The sequence below is a fragment of the Lithobates pipiens genome, unplaced genomic scaffold, assembly GCF_037356315.1.
Source record: "Lithobates pipiens isolate NorthernLeopardFrog02 unplaced genomic scaffold, aLitPip1_a1.2 Scaffold_19, whole genome shotgun sequence".
NCBI classification, from domain to species: domain Eukaryota; kingdom Metazoa; phylum Chordata; class Amphibia; order Anura; family Ranidae; genus Lithobates; species Lithobates pipiens.
This window is the reverse complement of record NW_027507764.1, coordinates 437,045,504-437,067,918: the sequence shown is the minus strand read 5'-3', so window position 1 is coordinate 437,067,918 and position 22,415 is coordinate 437,045,504. Positions and strand designations below refer to the sequence as shown.

General features: G+C 41.2%; 1 protein-coding gene across 3 annotated transcripts in view; it reads left to right on the top strand.

Moving 5' to 3' along the window:
* Positions 1 to 19,314, top strand: part of LOC143997176 (ethanolaminephosphotransferase 1-like) — a 90,573-nt gene extending 71,259 nt beyond the window's left edge. The window contains exons 8-11 of one of the 3 annotated variants that reach the window (XM_077492656.1): positions 2,773 to 2,953; positions 10,194 to 10,376; positions 14,297 to 14,349; positions 18,879 to 19,314. In XM_077492656.1, the coding sequence (XP_077348782.1) occupies positions 2,773 to 2,953; positions 10,194 to 10,376; positions 14,297 to 14,349; positions 18,879 to 18,891 (430 nt within the window). In that variant the 3' untranslated portion in view covers positions 18,892 to 19,314. Of the gene's footprint in view, positions 1 to 2,772; positions 2,954 to 10,193; positions 10,377 to 14,296; positions 14,390 to 18,878 lie in introns of those variants that run through there. The other 2 variants (XM_077492655.1, XM_077492657.1) reach the window with 2 other exon arrangements.
* Positions 19,315 to 22,415: the final 3,101 nt, after the last annotated feature.

Genomic DNA, 22,415 nt, shown 5'->3' with positions numbered 1-22,415 from the left:
CACCATCAATGCAAAAGGACTTAATAGCCTGTTTAAGAGATCAAGCATATAGAGAGAAGCCCCTTCCCTAAAAACAGATATTTTAAGTGTGCAAGAGACACATTTTGCACTAGGGAAACCCCTCTTGTGTTGTCACCACCTATTTCCCCAACACTTTGCTAATAATATCAAGAGGGGTTGTGATCACTGTGCGTGGATCTATATCTTTTCAGCTCCAATGGGTAGAAAGTGATCCTATGGCCAATATCTCTTTCTGTTTTCCCTTTTTGACAATGTCCACTATGTGATTGTTAACATATATACTCCCAATACATATCAGAAGCAGTTTTACCGCATGATCCACAACAAATTATCACTTTACCCCAAGGATAGTGTAATATTATGTAGTGACTACATGATATAGCTGACCCTACCCTAGACTCCTCCTCTACCCGCAGAAAGACTCCAATGGCTATTCATTCTATTCATGCTCTCGGAAGACCTATATGATCCATGACCGTGCTTGCATGGCTCGGAAAGAGATTATTCTTTTTATTCTGCTGCCCAGGAATCCTATTATAGACTTTATTTGTTCCTGCTGCACAAATCTACCCTCCAGGCGGTGTCTCGAGCTAACATAGGTCTAATTACCTGGTCAGACCATGCACCAGTAACTTTAACAATATCTATTAATCCGACAAGACTGAGATGCACAACCTGATGTATGAACACTTCCTTACTTTCTCATCCACTGTATCAGGAACAAATCAAGACAGAATTTAAGAACATTCCAAGAACAGCAATACAAATACCATATCAGGCAGCAGGACTTTTACAAATGTTTTCAAATACATTATCTACATTATCTAAGAGGCACATTGGTCAGAATCCAACCAGGTTGTAGGGATTCTTCAATTCTACAAACAATCTAGTTCCTCCCAAAAGGGGATCTCGCATCTATATAAACTTCTGAACTCCCCTTCAACGACGCAAAAACTCAGGGATGTGTAAATGAGAAAAAGCTCTCACAAACTTCTCAGCTTCCCCCAATAAATGGCACCAAGCATTCTGTGCCACTCTCCGATTTTCCAAGTGCCTTACTCATTGGGAAACAACCCAAGAGCTGCTATATTTCTGGTACTACACACCAGAAAAAACTATCCAAACTCTTCCCATCTTCTCCCTCCAATTGCTGGAAGGCTTGTGGAAACCTAGGATCTTCCTCACACATGGTGGAGTTGTCCTTTAACTTCTAAGTTTTGGAAAGATGTATGTGCTTCACTTGGATCAAGTGAGCTTTTAAGCTCACACCACAGTTAGCCTTGCTGGGGATGGGGCTGGAGGACTGGCCTCATCAATTCCATTAAATTGTCAGCCACATCTTTATAGCGGCCTGGCTTTCCCTTGCTCGGAATTGGAAATCCGCCATGCCTCCGACCATAACTCGGTTGATAACAATATTAATTTAGCACTTCCGCCTGGAGTACTTGTTCGCCAGGGCTCATCTCACTATGACCAAATTCCTTAAACAGTGGTAGATCTGAATGATTGACACTAGAAGAACCCCACTCACTTAGAGGAAATCTCTCATCTCTACACCTTATGTCTAAACAGGAAAAGTTCACAGGCTTGATCCTCATACACTAGCACTGACAACTGTGAGAACATCACTAGATAGCCTATTTGTTCCTTATTTCTCTATAACCTGTAATTATTGCTTTTAGCCACTTACCATCTATTGATTATTTACCGAACCTATTCTGCACTTACAGAATCTAATGCAATCTCTTCATATTTTGTCTACAGTGTTTGTTATAATCCTGTTAATCTTGTATTTGAGAAATTGATGTTCCTACATTTGTAAGCTGCAGTATTTTAATAAAAATACAAGGTTAAAAAAAAAAAAAAAAAAACCTTCTGCCTTTACAATCACTTTAAGGATAACATTGAATTTACAATGTTTTAGGATACAAGTGTTGCATATAATTCAGAGGTAGTTGTATTAGTTCTAAACATGTGATTAAAGTATTTGGTAAATCTAGAAAAATTAAAGTCAGCAGCCACAAATCCTGTAGCTACTGACTTTTAATAAAAGGACAGGGATCCAGCGCTATCCTCACCAGGGCTAGTTCTTCACTAGCCTGTGGGTTCCCGGCATTGGTATCCTAACTGTGGGTAGCCGGATATGCTGCTTTTGGCTTCACAGGTGGCTGCCCATTGCGCATGCATGAGCCGTGCTACACCTTTTGAATGGTCCCGCAGTCTTCTGGGACCTGCAGAAGACTGCAGGGAGGGAGAGGGGAGAAGGATGTCCACTTGAAAATGGGAATGGGTACCTGACAAAACTAGGTACCCCCCTCCAAAAAAAATGATATGCTAAATATGGTAGAGGAAGGGGGAGGAGATCATAAAGCAGAACTTCCCCCTTTGGGTGCATTTTCACAAAAGCATGTTTATTTATAATGTTCCTAGCAGCCTCTGAAAAATGCCAATATGTTTTACCTTCACTAAACAGAATTTCCGTTTCCAGCACCAGGGCTAAACCATAGTATTGGAAACAGGATTTATCTTCAGTAAAGGCAACACATCATATTGGCATTTTTTTCAGACTCTAGGAGCAAATAAAAATGTGTTATGTTCATTGTATTTTAAGCTATAAATTGATTTGCAAGAAAGGAATGGGAGATCCTGGGAAATTAGATGGCTGTAAATAACATTTGTATTCAGAAAGAATGACATTTCTGAATTTGATTGTAGTTGTCAACTTAAATTATTTTCTTCTTTTGCACTCAGCGGTTATCAACAGAAAACTCTGCTAAAGAACTCGGCATATGAAGGACTATTACCATTATTCTCCCCTTCTATTTTATTTCTTTTGCTCACAGTGTGGGCTGTATTTTCTCCTTGTAACATTCTGGACAGACAACCAAGGTTGTTTTTATGGATGGTTGGTGTGCTTTTCTCAAATGTAACGGTACGTATTCAGAAGAAACTTCTGTCTAATAGAGAAACAGGACATTGTTTCAACCCATTTTTCTACCAGGCTACTTTTTTACATTTTTTCCACACATGCTTAAATGCACATTTTTTCCAATAAAAATATAGTTAAACAAAACAATATACAGTATATTCTCTGTGAAGAATGTTAATAAAATAATGGAAGCTGCAATTTTTGTGCATGTTTACCCAACTACTTTTCAAATCCATTTTTTCAGTGAACTATACATTTAGATTCATTTTAGTGCATGCAATACGGTAAAAACTCCACATTTTCTATGAAAGAGTAGACTGTTTTCAGTAGAAAGATCTCAAATATATCAAACCTCAAAATTGTGAGCAACTTTGAAATAGTGAAAAACTGTTACATTAAGAAATATTGCTAGGATACACTTCAAAAACCTTTGTTTGTCAGTTTAGGCCCCATTCACACTTGAGCGATTTTCTGCATGAAGCTTGTAGCTTTAAAACGCTCAACAAATCAAACCCCATTCATTTCAATGGCCCCCGTTCACATCTGAGTGTTCTGTCGTCTGAATCAAAACGATTGAAGCTAAAAAAAGTACCTGAGCTTCTTTTTGGCAGATTGCAAGTGTTTTTGGTCCCATAGACTTCAATTGAAATGCCTGACTTGAGTGTTTTACAAGTGTTTTGACGCTTGTTTTCTGCTCAAACATCAGCTCGTCACCCCTAATTTCCTCTCCTTCTCCTCCCCCAAGTGCTTTCTATTGGCTAAACAAAAACGCCCAAAGCTGTAAAGCACTTGTAATATGCTTCTAAAACGCTTGTAAAAAGCTGGGGAAAAAAACGCCTGAAAAACACCAATATATCGATACGCTCAAGTGTGAATGGAGCCTTATGCCTCATACACACGATCAGATTTTCCGACAACAAATGTTGGATGTGAGCCTGTTCGCGGAAAGTCTGACTGTGTGTATGCTCCATCGAACATTTGTTGGTGGACTTTCTGCCAACAAATGTTGGCTAGCAGGTTCTCAAATTTTCCGCCAACAAATGTTTGTTGTCGGATTTTCTGTTCATGTGTACACAAGTCCATCTGAAAAGAGTCCACGCATGCTTGGAATCAAGTACAAGTCAGAGATATAACTAGCGTTCGTAATGGAGATATCAAGTACGTCTTGTATGTCACTACGTTCGTAATTATTGGCCAACATTTGTGTGACCGTGTGTATGCAAGACAAGTTAGAGCCAACATCCTTCGAACAAAAATCCACGGTTTTGTTGACGGAAAGTCCGATCGCGTGTACGGGGCATACGAGTCAGGTGAAATAGTGATTGGCCTTGAACTATTCCTCTCACTCTACCTTGAGTGGGGATACCCAATATGTTCCAAAAAAGAATGCAAACAGCTCACACTTTTTACATGGCCCTTCCACCTATAAGCACATGGAATTTAGGCAAAATACTCAATGTAAGCAAAGCAAGTATCCAGCACAGCACAATCCTCTGAATCCTTCCTTTATTGTAACAGCATTAAGACCCCTTTCACACCGCCGAGCCTATAGCGTCAGTGGTAAATGACGATATTTTTAGCGGCGTTTTACCGTCGGATTTGCGGTGCATTTCGCCCGCTAGCGGGGGGTAAAAGTGCAGTAGCTGCGTTTTGCCGGCGGTATAGCCACGCTGCCCCATTGATTTCAATGGGGAGCAGTGGTGGAGGAGCGGTAAACACACTGCTCCTTCACCGCTCCAAAGAAACTTTTCCTGATGTCCTGCCAGCGCACCGCTCCAGTGTGAAAGCCCTCTGGGCTTTCACACTGGAATGAATGGTGCAGCAGTTTGAGGGCGGATTTCAGGGCCTATTTCTAACACTAACGCTAATGCTATAGCGCCTGTAAAATGCCCTCGGTTGAAAGGGGTCTAAATCTGCAAATTTTTTTTTTTTTGCCAAAAAGGGCCTTAAACAGGAAACCGCCTTCTATGAGCTGAAACATCCTGATGGTTCACATACATGCAGTAGTCCGATAGTCATTGTTCACAAACATGCAGCAATCAGGTAATCATTATTGACAAAAAATGCAGCAATTAGATAATTATTAATGTGTAAATAAAAACAACAAACCTGACGCAATTTACAAAATAGTAGGCTGCTGTCAAATAAATGAAGGTCCAAAGAATGGATATCAATAAATGGCAACGGTAAGGCTAGGTTCACATATATGCAGTTGTGGTTGATGGTTTTTTCTAGCGCGTTTTGTTGTGCATTTTACATTTTTGACCACACATTCTAGTTTTTGATGCACTTTGCGCTTGCATTTGCATTTTTTTGCTAATAGCTCCTTAACAACCAGTGAATAGGGGTTTGTTAAGGAGTGGGGGCGGCTGCCATATCCTTAACAACCAATCATTCATCAGCTGTCAGTGGCATCCCATGCTGCCAGCTGAATATATAAAAAATAGAATGCCGGCACAAAAAATAAGAAAATAAAAACTGCATGGGGGTATCCCATGCCAAAATCCATACTAGACCATTATCCGAGCATGCAGCCCCGCATGCTAGGAAAGGCAAGGATAAGGGTGACTCAAACACAGTTTAAAAAAAAAGTTATTTTGTTTACATTCAGCTGTCAGCGGGGGAATTCCTCTGACAGCTGATGACTCACCGGTTGTTAAGGACAACGGTGGCCACCCGCTCTTCACTGGTTGTTAAGGAGCCTTTCCTATTAGAAAAAACAAATGCAAAACGCACCAAAAACACAAGTTCAAAAATGCAAAATGAATCTCAGAACGGGCTGGAGAAATGCATCAACTAAGTCATATTATTGTTTTGTGCATTTCTAAAGGGCCTGGACACAGTGGACATCTGAGACAAGGGAATACCTTGACTACAACAATAGCACTCCCCAATATTTGTGCGGATATGTCCCATACTACATCGCACATACTGTGCATTATACTGTGTGCAAAAAATCGCATAAATAAAATGTTTATTCCTGCAATTAATGCTATGTTTACAGGATTTTTTTGCCTGTAATGGGTTAGAAAACTTCTTTCTTTTCTTATGGTACTGAAAGTACCTGTAAGTAGATCTATCACACCCTTAGGCTGGCCATACACGTACAATTGCCTTGTACAATTTTTCTTTAGCTTTACCAAAATCCATATAATATGAGGTCAAAACTAAACAATTTTCAATTGTATACAATTAGGCATGCCCTTGCACTACATAAGGAAAATTGTACAAGAGAATTGAACATGTATGGCCAGCCTTAGCTGTCAACCAGGTCTGCCTCTGCTTTCTCTTGCTCACTATACAGAGAAGGTGACATTTATACAGTACATACATATAAGGAGGTTTCTCTTAATAATTTCAGTGACTTCATTATATTCTTTAGAATATTTTTAATAGCAAAAGTGAGGACAAAATTCCATGGTTTTTCTTAGTTATTTTACATTTTACATTCTGCTTAATTACCTCTTTCCCATCCCTCAAAGATCCACTCTTCACCTTACTAATTAGGCAGCTGGAGTAGCCTCTGTCCAACAATTGTGCATACATTTCTAATGCATTCATAAAGGAACAATTCCTAAATGAACTTATAAACTAGCCTATTGGAATGACCTTGCTGTTATGGCCAGGGTGGCAACCGATAGTGCAAAGTGCTTCATTAACTACTTCCGGACTGCTCACCACACATTTACTGCCACAGGTTGGCCCGGCTGCACAAAACAACGTACCTGTACGTTGTTCGCTCTTCTTGGTCAGGGGCACACTTACGCCGCCGGCGACCCACTCCCGCTGTGATTGGACATTGCTTAGCCAATCAGCAGGTCCAGCGGCTGCAATGGCTGCCGGCCACCCGCAATCGATTTGGGGGAAGGACAGAATGGCGGTCTGCCTATGTAAACAAGGCAGGCCGTCGTTCTGTCACAGAGGAAGAGAGAGATCTGTGATTCCTACTAATAAGGTACAGTGATCTCTCTCTTTGTCTAGTGTCAGCATCCCTCACACAGTTAGAAAGCACACATAGGGAACACATTTAACCCTTTGATTGCACCTAAAGTTAACCCCTTCCCTGACAGTGTCTATTATACAGTGTCAGTGCATTTTTTTAGCACTGATCACTGTATTGGTGTCACTGGTCCCCAAAAAGTGTCACTTAGTGTCCGATTTCTCACAGTCTCGCTAAAAATAGCTGATCACCGCCATTACTAGTAAAAAAAAAAAATTCCCTAAGTCTATCCCATACTTTGTAGAAGCGATAAATTTTGCGTAAAACAAATCAATATACGCTAAATGGGTTTTTTTTTACCAAAAAACATGTAGCAGACTACATATTGGCCTAAATTAATGAAGAAATTCGATTTTTTTTACATATTTTTTATTGGATATATTTTATAGCAGAAAGTAAAAAATATATATATATATATATATATATATATATTTTCAAAATTGTTGATCTTTTCTTGTTTATAGCGCAAAAAATAAAAACCCCAAAGGTGATCAAATACCTCAAAATAACGCAGTTCCGTATCGCAAAAAATGGCCTGGTCATTAAGGGGGTAAATCCTTCCAGGGCTGAAGGTGTTAATGTAACCTGGAGTGGGCCACTCCAGGTCATCAAACATTATCTATAAAATAAACAAACATAAGCGGGCACACCTGCCTAATGCATTATCCCACAGCATTTTTTTTATTTAGATCAACAAGAATAATACTACCAAACATGAATTAAAATCGCTCATCAAGCTACTCATCTATAGCCCAGTAGTCCTAGACTTGGTTCACTCCAGAGTGCAGGGGGAGTCAAGGTAAGCTCCTTCTTCATTAGAGCAAAACCACACAAGTTCGTTCCACTGAATGTAAACTCTCATACAAGACACGAGGATCCAGAGCACCTCCCCTTTTTGTATTCTTTGTTTTTTATAGCGGCTTCAGGACACCCACAATCCTAGAGGGCAGCAAGGCTTGAAGCATTCCCCAGCAACTTGATGTCATCTTTTACACATGTACCAGGCTGTCACACTTATGCACAGGAGACATTCTGTCATTATTGATCATCTATAAAATGGCCATACCATGATATACAGCCCCAAAATTAATTTTTACCTGCAACGGTGTAGAGCTTTTCCCACCACCTCATGTAGAGAATGGCAATTGAGGGCATAGACTTCACCCCCATCAAATCTCTGCACTTCTAGAGGTAATAAATATCAGCAAACTCCTCCTCATGCCCACTGTGTATTTGTAATGTAACTAGGTAGACACTGGACCAGTGGTTGGAGATGGTGATCTGCTCACTGTCTCAGTCTTTCCAAAAGTAAAAATATACCCACAACTTTGGGGCATCCCTCTGAAAAGGTGCCTTGTTTGTGTAGTTTAGGCAAATGATGAAATCATAAGAAAATCAGTTTTTTCTACTTAAGTCTACGTTTGTTACCCCAAGAATAATATGTCCTTTATCTTTTTTTTAAAAAGAACAGTAGAGTCAGGGTAGTTTAGAATGTGATAAGTCATGCAATCATCTGTTTAATAACTACATGAATTTATGACCACCGCTGCTCTTCTTTTATTAGCATTCTTCACCACCCAACATTTGTAACACAGTAGTTTAGAAATGATCTGGTGGCCGTAAAGCCACCCAAATCACTTATACAAAAAAAGTAAACAAACTCACAGTTGCTATTACCTGCTATGAGCCTCTCTTTTGACAGATACACCTCTGCCACATTGCATAACCCAGAAATATATTCTTTTTTGGTTAACCTTTATAGCTTTACAGGTCACCTCCTTCCTCATTGGGTGATGATGGTGATTCATTATAAACAATTAACAAGCTGGAGAGGAAGGGTTGACACTGGAAGCTGCAAAGCTTAAAAAATATAAATGGGTGCATCATCTGCCTGGCTGTGCAGTGTGGCAGAAATATGATTTACAAACTGGCTGAACAGAGTTACAAGTCCTGCAGCAGGTAAAATAAGTCACATACACATACTTTCCATGTGTATTTAGCTCTTTAGTTGGAGTTCTGTTATAAATTAATCTATCATGTTTTCTGCTTAATTTTACTTTATTACGTTTATAAACTGTTGTTTTATATAATAGTTGTAATGTATTGGTTATTAATACATTCATGACTTTATTTTTGCAAAGCATGCTGGGCTTTCTAAAAAGAGAGCACAGCATTGCCTACGTATATGCTTAATGGCAGACTGTGTTAGATTTTATATATACCAAAGTTGGTACTGTTTAAAGAGAAAAATTGTATTTTTATACTGAAATAAATAAAAAATTATATTTTCCTTTGGGTAGATTTCCTTTGGGTAGATTTGGGTAGATTTAGACATGCATCTAAATCTCCCTTGCCCCTGAAGTCCAATCCGTGCTACTGACAGGCAGTGAGGAAGCAATGCAATACCCCCCTACCACCTGTTTTAACCCCATTTTTGACAACAAATATGCCACAATTGCATTTATTGTAGCATTTTTCCATTTGCTTGAATGTGTAGTGATTGCTACAAGTTGAGTGAACTTTGTTGCAGGCATGAAGCAAAGGATTGTGGAAACAGCATGTAAACACCCCCGTCTGCTGCCTATGCATAATGGGGGGTGTTTGGTGGGTGGCAAAATGTGGCTCAACCCCACAACCAACCGCAAGTTTAAATGAAGCCTAATGCCACGTACACACAACCGGACTTTTTGATAGCAAAAGTCCGAAGGATTGTGGGCTTCTTCTGACCTTTTCTGTCTAAAAATCAGACGGACTTTAGATTTAGAACATGTTTCAAATCTTTCCAACGGACTCAAGCCCGGTCGAAAAATCCTTTCTTCTGTATGCTAGTCTGACGGATGAAAACCGACACTAGGGCAGCTATTGGCTCTGGCTATGGCTATGAACTTCCTTATTCTAGTCCGGTCGTACGACATCACGTTCGAATACGTCGGACTTTGGTGTGATTGTGTATGGCCAAGTTTGTTCGTTCAGAAAGTCCGCCGAAAGTCCGTTGGGAAGACCATCGCAAATAGTCTGCTGGAAAGTCCGGTTGTGTGTGCACGGCATAAGTCTTTTGCAATTAACACACACAAAAAAGATCCTTTGCTGTAAAAAGATCCTCATATGATATGGGGATCTGTATACCTGGCAGTGGTTCAGTGTCTTGGTCTGTATGTCTGACTGCCTTCTAATGTCTTTGTTTATATAAATGTATTTTACCATCACTTTCTAAGAGCTAACATCTGTATCTTTATCTGACAGTGCAGGGTTATCATATGTCAGATGAGTAACACCAGGTCAGAAGTTTTCCACTGGCTCCTTTGGCCACTGGCTCTTGTGGTTGGACTGACTGTCTCTGGGTATCTTGGGACAATGGAAGAACCTACCTTCTTTGCTGCTGCAGTTGGTGCTACAGTAGCACATGTACATTATGGAGTATGTGTGGTGAGTGTTCTTTTGCTGTTGATTTTTACATTCATTTGGATTTTAGTTATTTTTTTTAACTGTGGAAAATAAAAATGACAAAGAATACCATTTACATTGTGGTAATTATTCACCAGGTATACGTTTTTTTTAAATCTTTTTATTGATTTGCGATGAACAAAAACAAAAAAACAAAAAAACAGAAAGGAAAACAAAAACAGACAATTAAACATACAGTGGTCTTACATGGCAACAATGGGATCCCCGTGGGGACCTCAAGTAATTATATCATACATAGATAGCAGGTATACATCATTGATTGCAATTATTTGTACAGCAGCGCAGCTCCCCGGGTCTCTAGATACTGTAGTCCATATTTGTACATAGGGGTGTAATAACTGTTATATTCAATGTGCACCGTTGGCACCCACTTGAGAGATATTTTGTGCGGGTTCTACTAGGAGACCACCAAAGCAGAGGAGGGATCTGCCAACCATTTAGACCAGACTTTTACATACTTGTTGGGGCAACCTCTATTGGCGTATGTGTCTTTATACAGAGGTAGGCTATTGTTGATAAGTTGTTTCCACAGGGAGAGAGGAGGGGGGGTTGGTTTGCACCAGCTGAGAGCTATGGCTTTGTGGGCATAAAACAGTAGGAGTCCCACGAGCCTACGTCCCACCACCATAGGGATTAGTTGCTCAATCAGGCCTAGTATGCAGATTGCCATTGTTGGTTGTAGTGGCACTGAGGTGATCTACATGATAAAGTCTAGATTCTCCTTCCAGTAACTGGTAATTGCTGGGCAAGTCCAGAAGATGTGGGTGAAGTCCCCAGGAATCCCACCACATCTCCAGCACCCGGGAGGGGAAGGTATAACTTAGTTTAAAGCTATAACTACCTGGAACCAGTGGCCGCATGGTGAAGTTTCAGGATGGGCGGCGCCAGACCTCACCCTTCGTTTTTGACCACTCCCACTTCTCATAAGCCCCACCCCTTATATAATCCACCCTCTCCATCCCTTGTATGCCACTTGCTTCCACCCATAGTGTCAAGAGTATATAGCTCAGCATCACAGATCAGGGTATATAGATCAGCATCACAGGACAGAGTATATAGCTCAGCAGATCATGGTATATAGCACAGCCTCACAGATCATGGTATATAGCAGAGCCTCACAGATCATGGTATATAGCAGAGCCTCACAGATCATGGTATAGCGCAGCCTCACAGATCATGGTATATAGCACAGCTTCACAGATCAATTATATAGTATAGCCTCACAGATCGGTGCAAACAAACTGAAAAATTACACTGTTAATAATGAAGGACTCTAAATAAGCATTTATCAGGTGATTATGTGTCATTACTGCTAGATAAAATATTGAAAATGTTAATGTTTAAGTCAACTGTTAAAGAATGCAATAAATGTACCACGAATCAGTGATTTTTTTCAAAACAAACTTTATTGTACAATAAACAACGAAAAAAAACTCAGAATCAGAGTAAATGTGACTGAATACAAATGCATGCCACATTCACATTAGCACCAGTAGTACTATTTGAAATTAAATTTTGCTCTCCTTTCTTTCTGGCTTGCAAATTTCTCAATGACCTTCTGGTTGAAGTCAGTCATCTCTGTCACCACTGTCTTTTCCATTGACAGCACAGATAAAGGCTGTAATACTAATGTTATCCACTAGAGGGAATAACAAATCCTTTTAGATCACATCCTTTTTTATATGAATATTGTAAGAAAAATATTTTTATTTCCAATCTTCATATCTATAAGAGGGAGGTATCAAAAAGACAAATATTGCAACAAATAAAAACTCACATCAGCTGCAATGCGTTTATGTTCTCCTGGATTCAGTGAGCACCACCTCCCCGGTTGAGAACCACCTTCATTGCTTTGGTCAAGCAGGGATGGGATAGAATCTCTGCAAAATGTATGAGCAATAATAATAAAAATAATAATACAACACATGGAAAAGGAGGAATACAGCTGCTACCTGATCTTCTGTATGTCCTGCTGGAACTGCTGGACGCTCCCCTTAATGTGGACTGAATCTATGTCCTTCTTCTGGAGTTTGGCATAGAGGAGGTCCACATGCAGCATGATGTTGCTTAAAAGTGTCCGAAAATATTTAAAATCCTGATCCTCCAGCAGCATGGCAAAGCAAAGCCTGCTGCCTCTCTCATGGTAACAAGGTCAAAGTTACCTGAGTCTTGCATAGTTTCAAAACATCTGATGAGGTGTTCTCTGTGCTCAAACACTGTATTGATGGCACCGCTGTGGAAGTTCCATCTGACACTGCTTGATGTCGGTAGTCTATGGGCAACTACTTTATCAAGAACATCTGTGTGCTTGGGTGATCTTGCAAAAAATCTGGAAAATCCTCCAAGGTTAGCAATAAAAAGTCTCACTTTGGGCATTTGAGAAGTGGCCTGTTGCATTATCAGATTGAGCTGATGTGCATAGCAGTGAATGTAATGGGCTTTTGGGTACATATCTTGTATCTTCTTTTGAACCCCTGCAGTGGCACCCCTCATCACGCTGGCTCCATCATATGCATGGAAGAAGAGTTTATGCTTCTGATCCCCTGGAAGGATAACAGCAAGACGCTCTTGTAGTTCTGTAGTAATAGAATCTGCTGTAGTAGTATGCAGAGAGATAAACTAAAAAAAACTCTCCTGTATATTGCTTTTAGCATCAATGTAGCACAGTTTTATTTTTTTTGTGACTGCCTGGGGGTGGGGCTGCGCCCGTACACCCCCTATGGACAGGCTGCCATGGCCTGGGTCCAACAACTATTCCTGTCACCAGCCAAGTGTTAACAGCCATTCCAGTAGGTAATAATATAGTAATGAGCTCAGTACTAGCCAGTGCTCTGTCTAGAGTACAGAAACAGATATGCTTGGCATGCCAAGTTGGTATCTCTGGAGTGGGGAAGCCAGATTTTTTTCATCTCTTCTAATAGGTAAAAAGCAAAACCTAAAATGAAGATTGAATTCTGATGCTTTGAATGAAGGTAAAACCCTTTAGCCTTTAGATCCACTTTAAGTAGAGCGGGAAAGGCTAGAATATTGCCAGCTTTTTTTTTTCTGTGTCCATAGTGGTGATTTTTCCTTACTTCCTGTCTGGTTAAACCATACTGGCTGGAACAGAAAGTGAGGGAAAATCCCTCCGAATGAGTCCCCAAAAAAATCTAGTGACAAACTGTGCTAATTCTAGAGCTTAGAACCTCCACTGAAACATGAAAAGCTTTTCTTGAAAACAAGCTGGTACTCAAAATTCAGTTTTATAAATATTATACATACAATATCTCGATAATGCTTCTATAGTGGCTAAAACAGTATGGTCAATCAAAAATATAAGGAGCCATACTATTTGTAATGACCACCTTTACTTAGCTGCATTACTATACTATGTATGCAAAAAGTGATTTAGAATTATGCAAGCGATCCTATTCTGTTCATATAATAATATATATTGATAACATATATAACATATATAATAATCAATAACTTTTTGTATGCAGATGCTACTTTTGAGCCCTAAAAGATAACAAACAACAAGCCATTTAAATGCTCAGCATTTGAATTAAATGTTATATTACCATAGGAAAATGTAGATAAATTGTGGCTGAGGTGGTGATTAGGACAAAACTGATACAGTATATAACATGTAGAGGTCATGCTAAAAGGCTACAGTATCATGTTCATTGTGATTGATGGCATAGTTGTGTTTAGCAGTAGTTGTCAATTGAGGGTGACTTTTCTAAGTGTACTGAGAATAATAAATAATGTCAGTTTCCTGATAAATATATATCTAGCATAACATGTACACAACATGATAGAAAGCTACAGTGATATACTAGTCAAATAAAGTATTTATGTGCATCAGTAGTTATGATTCTTTTTTTTCTTTTTTTTTTTAGGGAAAGCAGCTTAGCAAACACTTCCATATCTATGTATTCTCCCTAAAGAAGCGGTATGCTGACTAAGTGATTGACGTGTTACTCTGCATAAAGGTTATTCTATTGTACTTGATATGAAAAACTATAATCATGTCAATGTAAATGTCATTTTTGTTATATTTTGAGGACCTCTAGTATGTACACAATTGTCAGAATGTACAGTAAGTGTTTGAAACTTGGTCAGTGGAAAGTGTATTTACTGTCGGTTATCACCAGCTGCCCATAGCTTACAGGACCAGTCTAATGTTTGCCTTCCTAAAAATATTAACAAGGGTCTGCCTACACATCATTCCCTTCTTGAACATAAATACGAGAACTGCCATTGCTAACTTGTTTTTAAGGTGCAGGGATGCCATCCTTATCTTTGATTTTCTTACAACCTAAAGAATAACAGACTTGGCTTACAAACTTTACAGACAACTAAATATCAAATTAAGTTATTTATAAAGTTTGTTTTAGACCTGCAAATTAATTTGAAAAGTATAATAAAAAGAACTGTATCAATAGGTATACATTTTTTAAAACCTTCTTTCTAAGTACATTTAGTAGTTATACAGGTGCATATCAAACAAATAGAATATCATGAAAAAGTTAATTTATTTTAGTAATACAATTAAAAAAGTGATACTCATATATTATATAGATGCATTACAAACAGAGTGATATATTCCAAGTATTTCTTTCGGTACCTTAGAAAATTTGAATATTATGAAAAAGTTCAATATTGTAGACTTAAAAGGGTTGACTTACTAAAGGAATATAGACTGTACACTTTACAAAGTGCAATTTAACTCTGCGAGAGCAGTTGCTCCAGAGCTTAGTAAATGAGGAAAAGCTCTGCTGAATTCCATTATCCAATCATATGCAAGCAAAAAAGCTGTTTTTTATTTTTTTTTATTTTCCTTGCACGGGATTGGGTATTCTTTGCAAAGTGAAGCTTTAGCTCATTTACTAAGCTCTGGAGCAACAGCACTTGCAGAGTGCAATTGCACTTTGCAAAGTGCACAGTCTATTTGCCTTTAGAAAGTGACACTGTGGGGTTGATTTACTAATCAGCTAATTAAGTCAAAACCCTTGTAACGGTTTCCTGAGCCTTTAAATGGTCTGGTTCAGTAGGTTACACAATCATGGGGAAGACTGCTGACTTGACAGTTGTCCAAAAGACAGTCATTGACACCCTCCACAAGGAGGGTATATCACAAAAGGTCATTGCTAAAGAAGCTGGCTGTTCACAGAGTGCTGTATCCAAGCATATTAATGGAAAGTTGAGTGGAAGAAAAAACTGTGGTAGAAAAGGGTGTACAAGCAACAGGGATAACCACAGCCTTGAGAGGATTGTGAAACAAAGGCCATTAAAGAATCTGTGGGAGATTCACAAGGAGTAGACTATGTCTGGTGTTAGTGCTTCAAGAGCCATCACACACATATGCAGGATATGGGCTACAACTGTCGCATTCCTTGTGTCAAGCTTCTGCTGAGCAGAGACAACATCAGAAGCATCTTACCTGGGCTAGGGAGTATAAGGACTGGACTGTTGCTCAGTGGTCCAATGTCCTCTTTTGTGAAGACCATAAAGACATGGATGAGCACGTTTGGGGTGGAGGAACTTTACTGGCCTGCACAGGGTCCTGACCTCAACTGGACAGGACACCTTTGCGATGAATTAGAGCGGATACTGTGAGCCAAGCCTTCTTGTTCACATCAGTGCCTGACCTCATAAATGCACTTCTGGAAGAATGGTCAAGCATTCCCATAGACACACTCCTAAACCTTGTGGACAGCCTTCACAGAAGAGTTGAAGCGGTTATAGGGTGGGCCAACTCAATATTGAACCCTACAGACTGAAGCCTCATACTGTACACACGATCAGACTTTTTCAGCCAACTTTCACCAAATCATGTGTTTTTTCTGCTCTACCGCCACCTTTGGTCAACTTCCGTATTGTTGTCTGATCTTTTGCATTGGTTCTGAGCATGTGTGTTTGCAAAGTCCGATGGTTTTCTGTACACATGATCGGACTTTGCTCCATCGGACCAATACTTTTGACAAGATAGTGTATGAGTTTCACTTTTTGAATTAATTTACTGAAATAAATTAACTTTTTGATGATATTATAATTTGAGATGCACCTGTATATGTGCATTGGGATGGACAAATTTGCCCTTTACTCATACATGCTCTGCTTCCTTGATATTGTTTGCTGATCCTCTTATATTAATTGCAAGCAGGCAGACACATGTGACTAAACAACAGAGAGTCTGCAGACTCATATGAAATGAAACACTCACAATGCTTCTGGCAGCCAGTGACCATCAGAGGAATTCAGTAAAGCAGCGATGTCACTTTTCTGGGGATTTGGCCTGAGCCTAATTCTGAAAGCCTTGTGCCAGTTTCGGTACAAGTACCAACACATGCCCAGATTCAGGCAGTTTTTACTACAGTCACTAGTAGAATATGTCACTATGGCTGTGACAGATCCTAAAATAATTCAAAGATAAGCAAGCTAATTAACCACTTCAATACAGGCAATTTTATCCCCCGCCCAGACCAATTTTCAGTTTTTGGTGCTCTCACAATTTGAATGGCAATTACTCAGTCATGCTACACTGTACCCCCCAAAAAAATGTCAGGCTGTTACAAATATGGGCTAATATTTTAGGGAAGTGTGGAAAGGTCTGAAGAATTATCCGATGCATAGGCCTGGTTGGGAGGGACATTGGGGACAATGAAAACTGGCGTCTCTTCTAACTCCTCATTTGCCCAAGGGAGGCCCGTCCATTAAGGGCGCACCCCCCCCCCCCATCCATACATCCGGCCCTAAACCTGGGGTTTGAAGCACCTGATTAGAGCCAGAGGGTGGGCTCGGGGAGCAGACCACTGCTAACCGAGCCCACCCAGGTGTGTTACAATAGCGAATGAATGATGGCTATTGTAACACTGATCCTCCTCCCGGCCAATCAGGAAGCAGGTCTTGGGGCCTGTCACTTGATTGGCTTAAATGACAGGCGATCCTATTGTACACCTAGGAGGAGAGGAGGAAATGCACGGCAGACGCCGCTGTGATGAAGGAAAGGACACAGATCCCAATGCCTGCTGCCCACCACCTGCCACGTAGATGGGGTAAGTGCCGGACCGACTGGCAGACAGCGAGAGGGCTTGACAGATTCACATAATCATCTATGACAGGTACATGGATCTGGTGTAAGCACTGTTACTTTGGGTGCTGCGCTCTGACGGAAATTCTAATTCATTGACACAGCATTTGTGTTTAGTTAAGCGAGCAGCTTGAGAGCAGTCTTTTACATCCATGACAACAAAGATATATATTTTTTCACCCAACATAGTAATGTTATTTGGTAATCACCAGTTTAGGTTGGGATTTGTTTTATGGAAATGGCTCAGTAAGTATTGAGGCACCATTTAAAACAAGTTGGCCATGGCAGCATTTAAATGTTTATCACGACAGTCTTACTTTACAGAACTTCCTCCCTAACCAAATATCCTGATATTCACCATCTCATTATGACCTGTAGAGTGTGTCATCCAGTGGTCATGTAGCAGCTTTGAAATTAGTCTGATCTCTCTTTAGTAAAATGTAAACAATAGCAGGAAGCTTCATTGGGCAGAAACATATAGAAATTACTTACAGCAGGTTCTTCACTCATAGATTATTTAAGACATAACATTATGTTTTCTTAAGTGAAGTTGAAAAGTTTCTATTTTTTCAAAATAAATCAGGTCTCATGCAGACTTGACTTTTGGCCATCTCTCCAAGACGCCTTTTATCCTGGCAGCAGCGTTTTGGCAGAAAAAAACTATTGACGCTTGTTAATACGTGTAACACATTTGGGCACATTTAGGCCATTGAAATGAATTAACGCTAAAGTGCTAAATGTCCCTAGTGTTAATGCTTTTATAGGTATGTACAAGTGTCAAGCATTTTTAGCGCCCAAACTCTGCTGCTCCTGGACGTGCTGGTAGTGTTTTTTTTTTCTGCCTCTAAATGCCCCTGCCTTTGAACTCCTCTTAACGTCTACGTGTGTGCATAACCATGCATTTCAATTGAATATTTCCTTTATTTTGTAATTACCATGCAAAAAATTTCCACCTCTAGTTGCCATAACTAATGCCATAACTAATAGCACTAAGCAGACTTGCACTTTTCCTTCTAAATGTAAAAAAACGTAAACTCAGACTTGGATGATTACCTATTTTAATATACAAGACACAAGGGGGGTTATTTACGAAAGGCAAATCTACTTTGCACTACAAGTGCACTTGGAAGTGCAGTCACTGTAAATCTGAGGGGAAGATCTGGAATGAGGGGAAGCTCTGCTGATTTTATCATCCAATCATATACAAGCTAAAATGCTGTTTTTTATTTTCTTTGCATGTCCCCCTCGGATCTACAGTGACAGCACTTCAAAGTTCACTTGTAGTGCAAAGTGAAATTGCCTTTAGTAAATAACCCCCAAGGTGCTTTAAAGACTTGCCCCCGATCTAGATTTTGGTGAAATATTTATAATTTTAATCTATCTTTTAGGGAAATCATCTGACCAAAGATTTCATCATTTATACATGTACCTTGAAGATGTTCTTTGGAGCCTGAAAGTCTAAGAATCCTAAGGGAGAAATCATACAGGAGTTTGTCTCAGACTCTAGACTTGGTAATCATTGCTTTTCACAAGCAACACTATTCATTGCAAGGGATCAAAACAGGGTTTGCATAGCAATGTATATTGCAAATTTGGTTATGGTTTACACAATATTTGTAATAAAATTCAATCAGCCTTTGTTAGTTTAACCATAATAAGTTTCTCAAAGCTGATATTAGTTACATGGAATTACTGTACCTCAGACTTTTTGCACTGATGTTTTATTAAACAAGCCCTGTGGTCTTTTAAGTCATATGGTTTACGCATGGAAATGTATTTAATGTTTTGTATTTTAAAGAATAAAGGAATTATTTGTTCTGTAAATATGCTAAAATGAATACATGAATGTGTTTAAGATAGGTTTGAATTCAATACCACACATATCCTAGAGCAGAAGGTTTAATGTGCACCCAAATATGGCATATAGTTGGTAAACCCACATGGACACAAGAGAACCATTTAACAGTTTATGTCTTTATTTCTGAGCAGCGATATTTATTTTCATGATCATTAATAATAAATTTTAGGTTTATTTTAGGCAGTTTAGGGTATTAACAACTCATTAATTATGCAATTAGATTGAGAAATCATAATTCCATAAAAAGTGTTCCAAGACTCAAAATCATGTAAAAAAGTATCTTTGGGTCACCCTTATCCACATTATGTAGCTTAAGCAAAATTACATATCAAAATAAGGAAAGAAAAGGGAGAAAACAAGAGTTAGACTAAAGCATGTTAAAAGCGTAAAATTAATTTTGGATAATAGTTAAAGTAGTACTCTGATGTTCACAACACCCACAGCCACCAATGCTGGTTGTTTCAGAGTGAAGGGAGGGTTAGAACACACCCAGCAATTGATTGCATTAGCTTTCTCTGCTATCTTTTTGTGTTTATTTCAAACTCATCAACCGCTGAAACTTTCATAAGAGTGAGAGATCTCATTCCTCTTCCATGATTAGGAGAATGGTTACCGTTCTTTTTACACTTCCACAAGCAATCACAACTCTCATCAGTGGCGGTGCATCCATAAAGGTGCACGGGCGCCACCCCCTCTTTCCAGCCACTCCCTCTATGACCAATGGATAGATTCATGCATTGCATGAATCTATCCATGGTCGCCTTTGCCACCTGCTATTCAGGCACCTTTTTGGGCGCCGGTTGCCTCAATTACAGCGGCGGGGGGGTGTTTTTGAAGCATCTGATTAGAGCCATAGTGGCTGTGTTTGATGGCACAGTGCTTACGTTTGATGGGCACAGTGGCTGCGTTTGATGGCACAGTGGCTGTGTTTGATGGGCACAGTAGCTGTGTTTGATGGGCACAGTGAGGCAGCAATTGATGGGGTTTTTTTCAGAATTTTTCAGTTTGTTTGTGCCCCCCAATAATTTTGAGCACCAGCCGCCACTGACTCTCATACACACAGGTGGAAGTGACGTACATAACTATAGCTACTGCAAAGCTTCAGTGAGTAAAATCTTTCAATGGGCCCAGTTTCCCCAACTGGACTCAACATCATCTCATTGCAGCTTCTTGTAATGGCTGGTGTGGATCGCGGAGGCCTTCCCATTAAAGTTTGACAGCAGCCTTAGTGGTCAGCAAAACCTGAAAAGGTCCCTTATATCATTCCTCGTTACTCTTTATGGTTGGCCTCAAATAATCAGCGTAGTGTGTTTACCCCTTTTGTCAGAGCTAGTCAGGAAACTCTAAGGCCGCGTACACACGGGCGGACTGTTCGCCCAACCTTGTTCGGCAAACAGTTTCATCAAACAGTCCGCTCAAAATTTGCATGAGCGGACTTGCCCACACACGAGCGGACTGTTTGACGAACAAGGTTGGGCAAACAGTTCGCTCAACTTTTGAAATGAACGGACTCGCCCACGTAAGGCGGAGGCAAATCCGCCCATTTCGAGCGCGTGTACAGGTAGGCGGGGCCCGCGAAGGAGACGTCGCGGGCTCCGCCGCCTGGAATGGGCTTAAAGGGGAACCCCAACGCCGAAAAAAATCGGCGTGGGGGTTCCCCCCAAGTCCACACCAGACCCTTGTCCGAGCACGCTACCCGGCCGGCCAGGAAAGGGGGGCGAGCGAGCGCGCCCCCCCTCCTGAGCCGTACCAGGCCGCGTGCCCTCAACATGGGGGGTGCCTTGGGGAAGGGGGGGCCGCGCGGCCCCCCCACCCCAAAGCACCTTGTCCCCATGTTGATGAGGACAAGGGCCTCTTCCCGACAACCCTGGCCGTTGGTTGTCGGGGTCTGCGGGCGGGGGGCTTATCGGAATCCGGGAGCCCCCTTTAAGAAGGGGGCCCCGGATACCGGCCTCCCACCCTATGTGAATGAGTATGGGGTACAATGTACCCCTACCCATTCACCTGTGAACTAAAGTACAATAAAAAACACAACACAGAGAAAAAATATTTTATTGCACAGCTCCGGGGGTCTTCGGGGGTCTTCTCGCCGGACTCCTCCGCTATGTGTGTGTAGCTCTTTTGCTAGCGGAGGAGTCCGGCTTTCTTCCTCCCCGCCGCCGGCCTCTTCTCCCGACTTCGGGGGTCTTGTCCCCCTCTTCGGTTCTTCTGCCGGGCCACCGCGCCTGGTCCGGTGGCCCGGTCTTCTGTCGCCGTCTTCCGTTCTTCTGTCGCCGCCTTCGGTTCTTCTGCCGGGCCACCGCGCCTTCTTGTAGCTCTTTTACAGGCGGTGGCCCGGTCTTCTGTCGCCGCTGTCGTCGCCGCCGCCGCCGCCGCCTTCCGTTCTTGTTCTTCTTCTTGTTCTTCTTCTTCTCCTGGAGATGTTGACTCGACGAGCTCTCCGGCCGGAATGCCAGAGCCGCGCTGTGCGGTCACTTATATAGTGACAATGGGGCGGTGTCACATGGTATATGTCACATGGGTTGGTCACATGGTGACCCCGCCCCCTTACGATGTCATAGTCCCCATGTGACATCAACCCATGTGACCAACCCATGTGACATATACCATGTGACACCGCCCCATTGTCACTATATAAGTGGCAGCGGAGCGTGTCCCTGGCATTCCGGCCGGAGAGCTCGTCGAGTCAACATCTCCAGGAGAAGAAGAAGAACAAGAAGAAGAACAAGAACGGAAGGCGGCGGCGACGACAGCGGCGACAGAAGACCGGGCCACCGCCTGTAAAAGAGCTACAAGAAGGCGCGGTGGCCCGGCAGAAGAACCGAAGGCGGCGACAGAAGAACGGAAGACGGCGACAGAAGACCGGGCCACCGGACCAGGCGCGGTGGCCCGGCAGAAGAACCGAAGAGGGGGACAAGACCCCCGAAGTCGGGAGAAGAGGCCGGCGGCGGGGAGGAAGAAAGCCGGACTCCTCCGCTAGCAAAAGAGCTACACACACATAGCGGAGGAGTCCGGCGAGAAGACCCCCGAAGACCCCCGGAGCTGTGCAATAAAATATTTTTTCTCT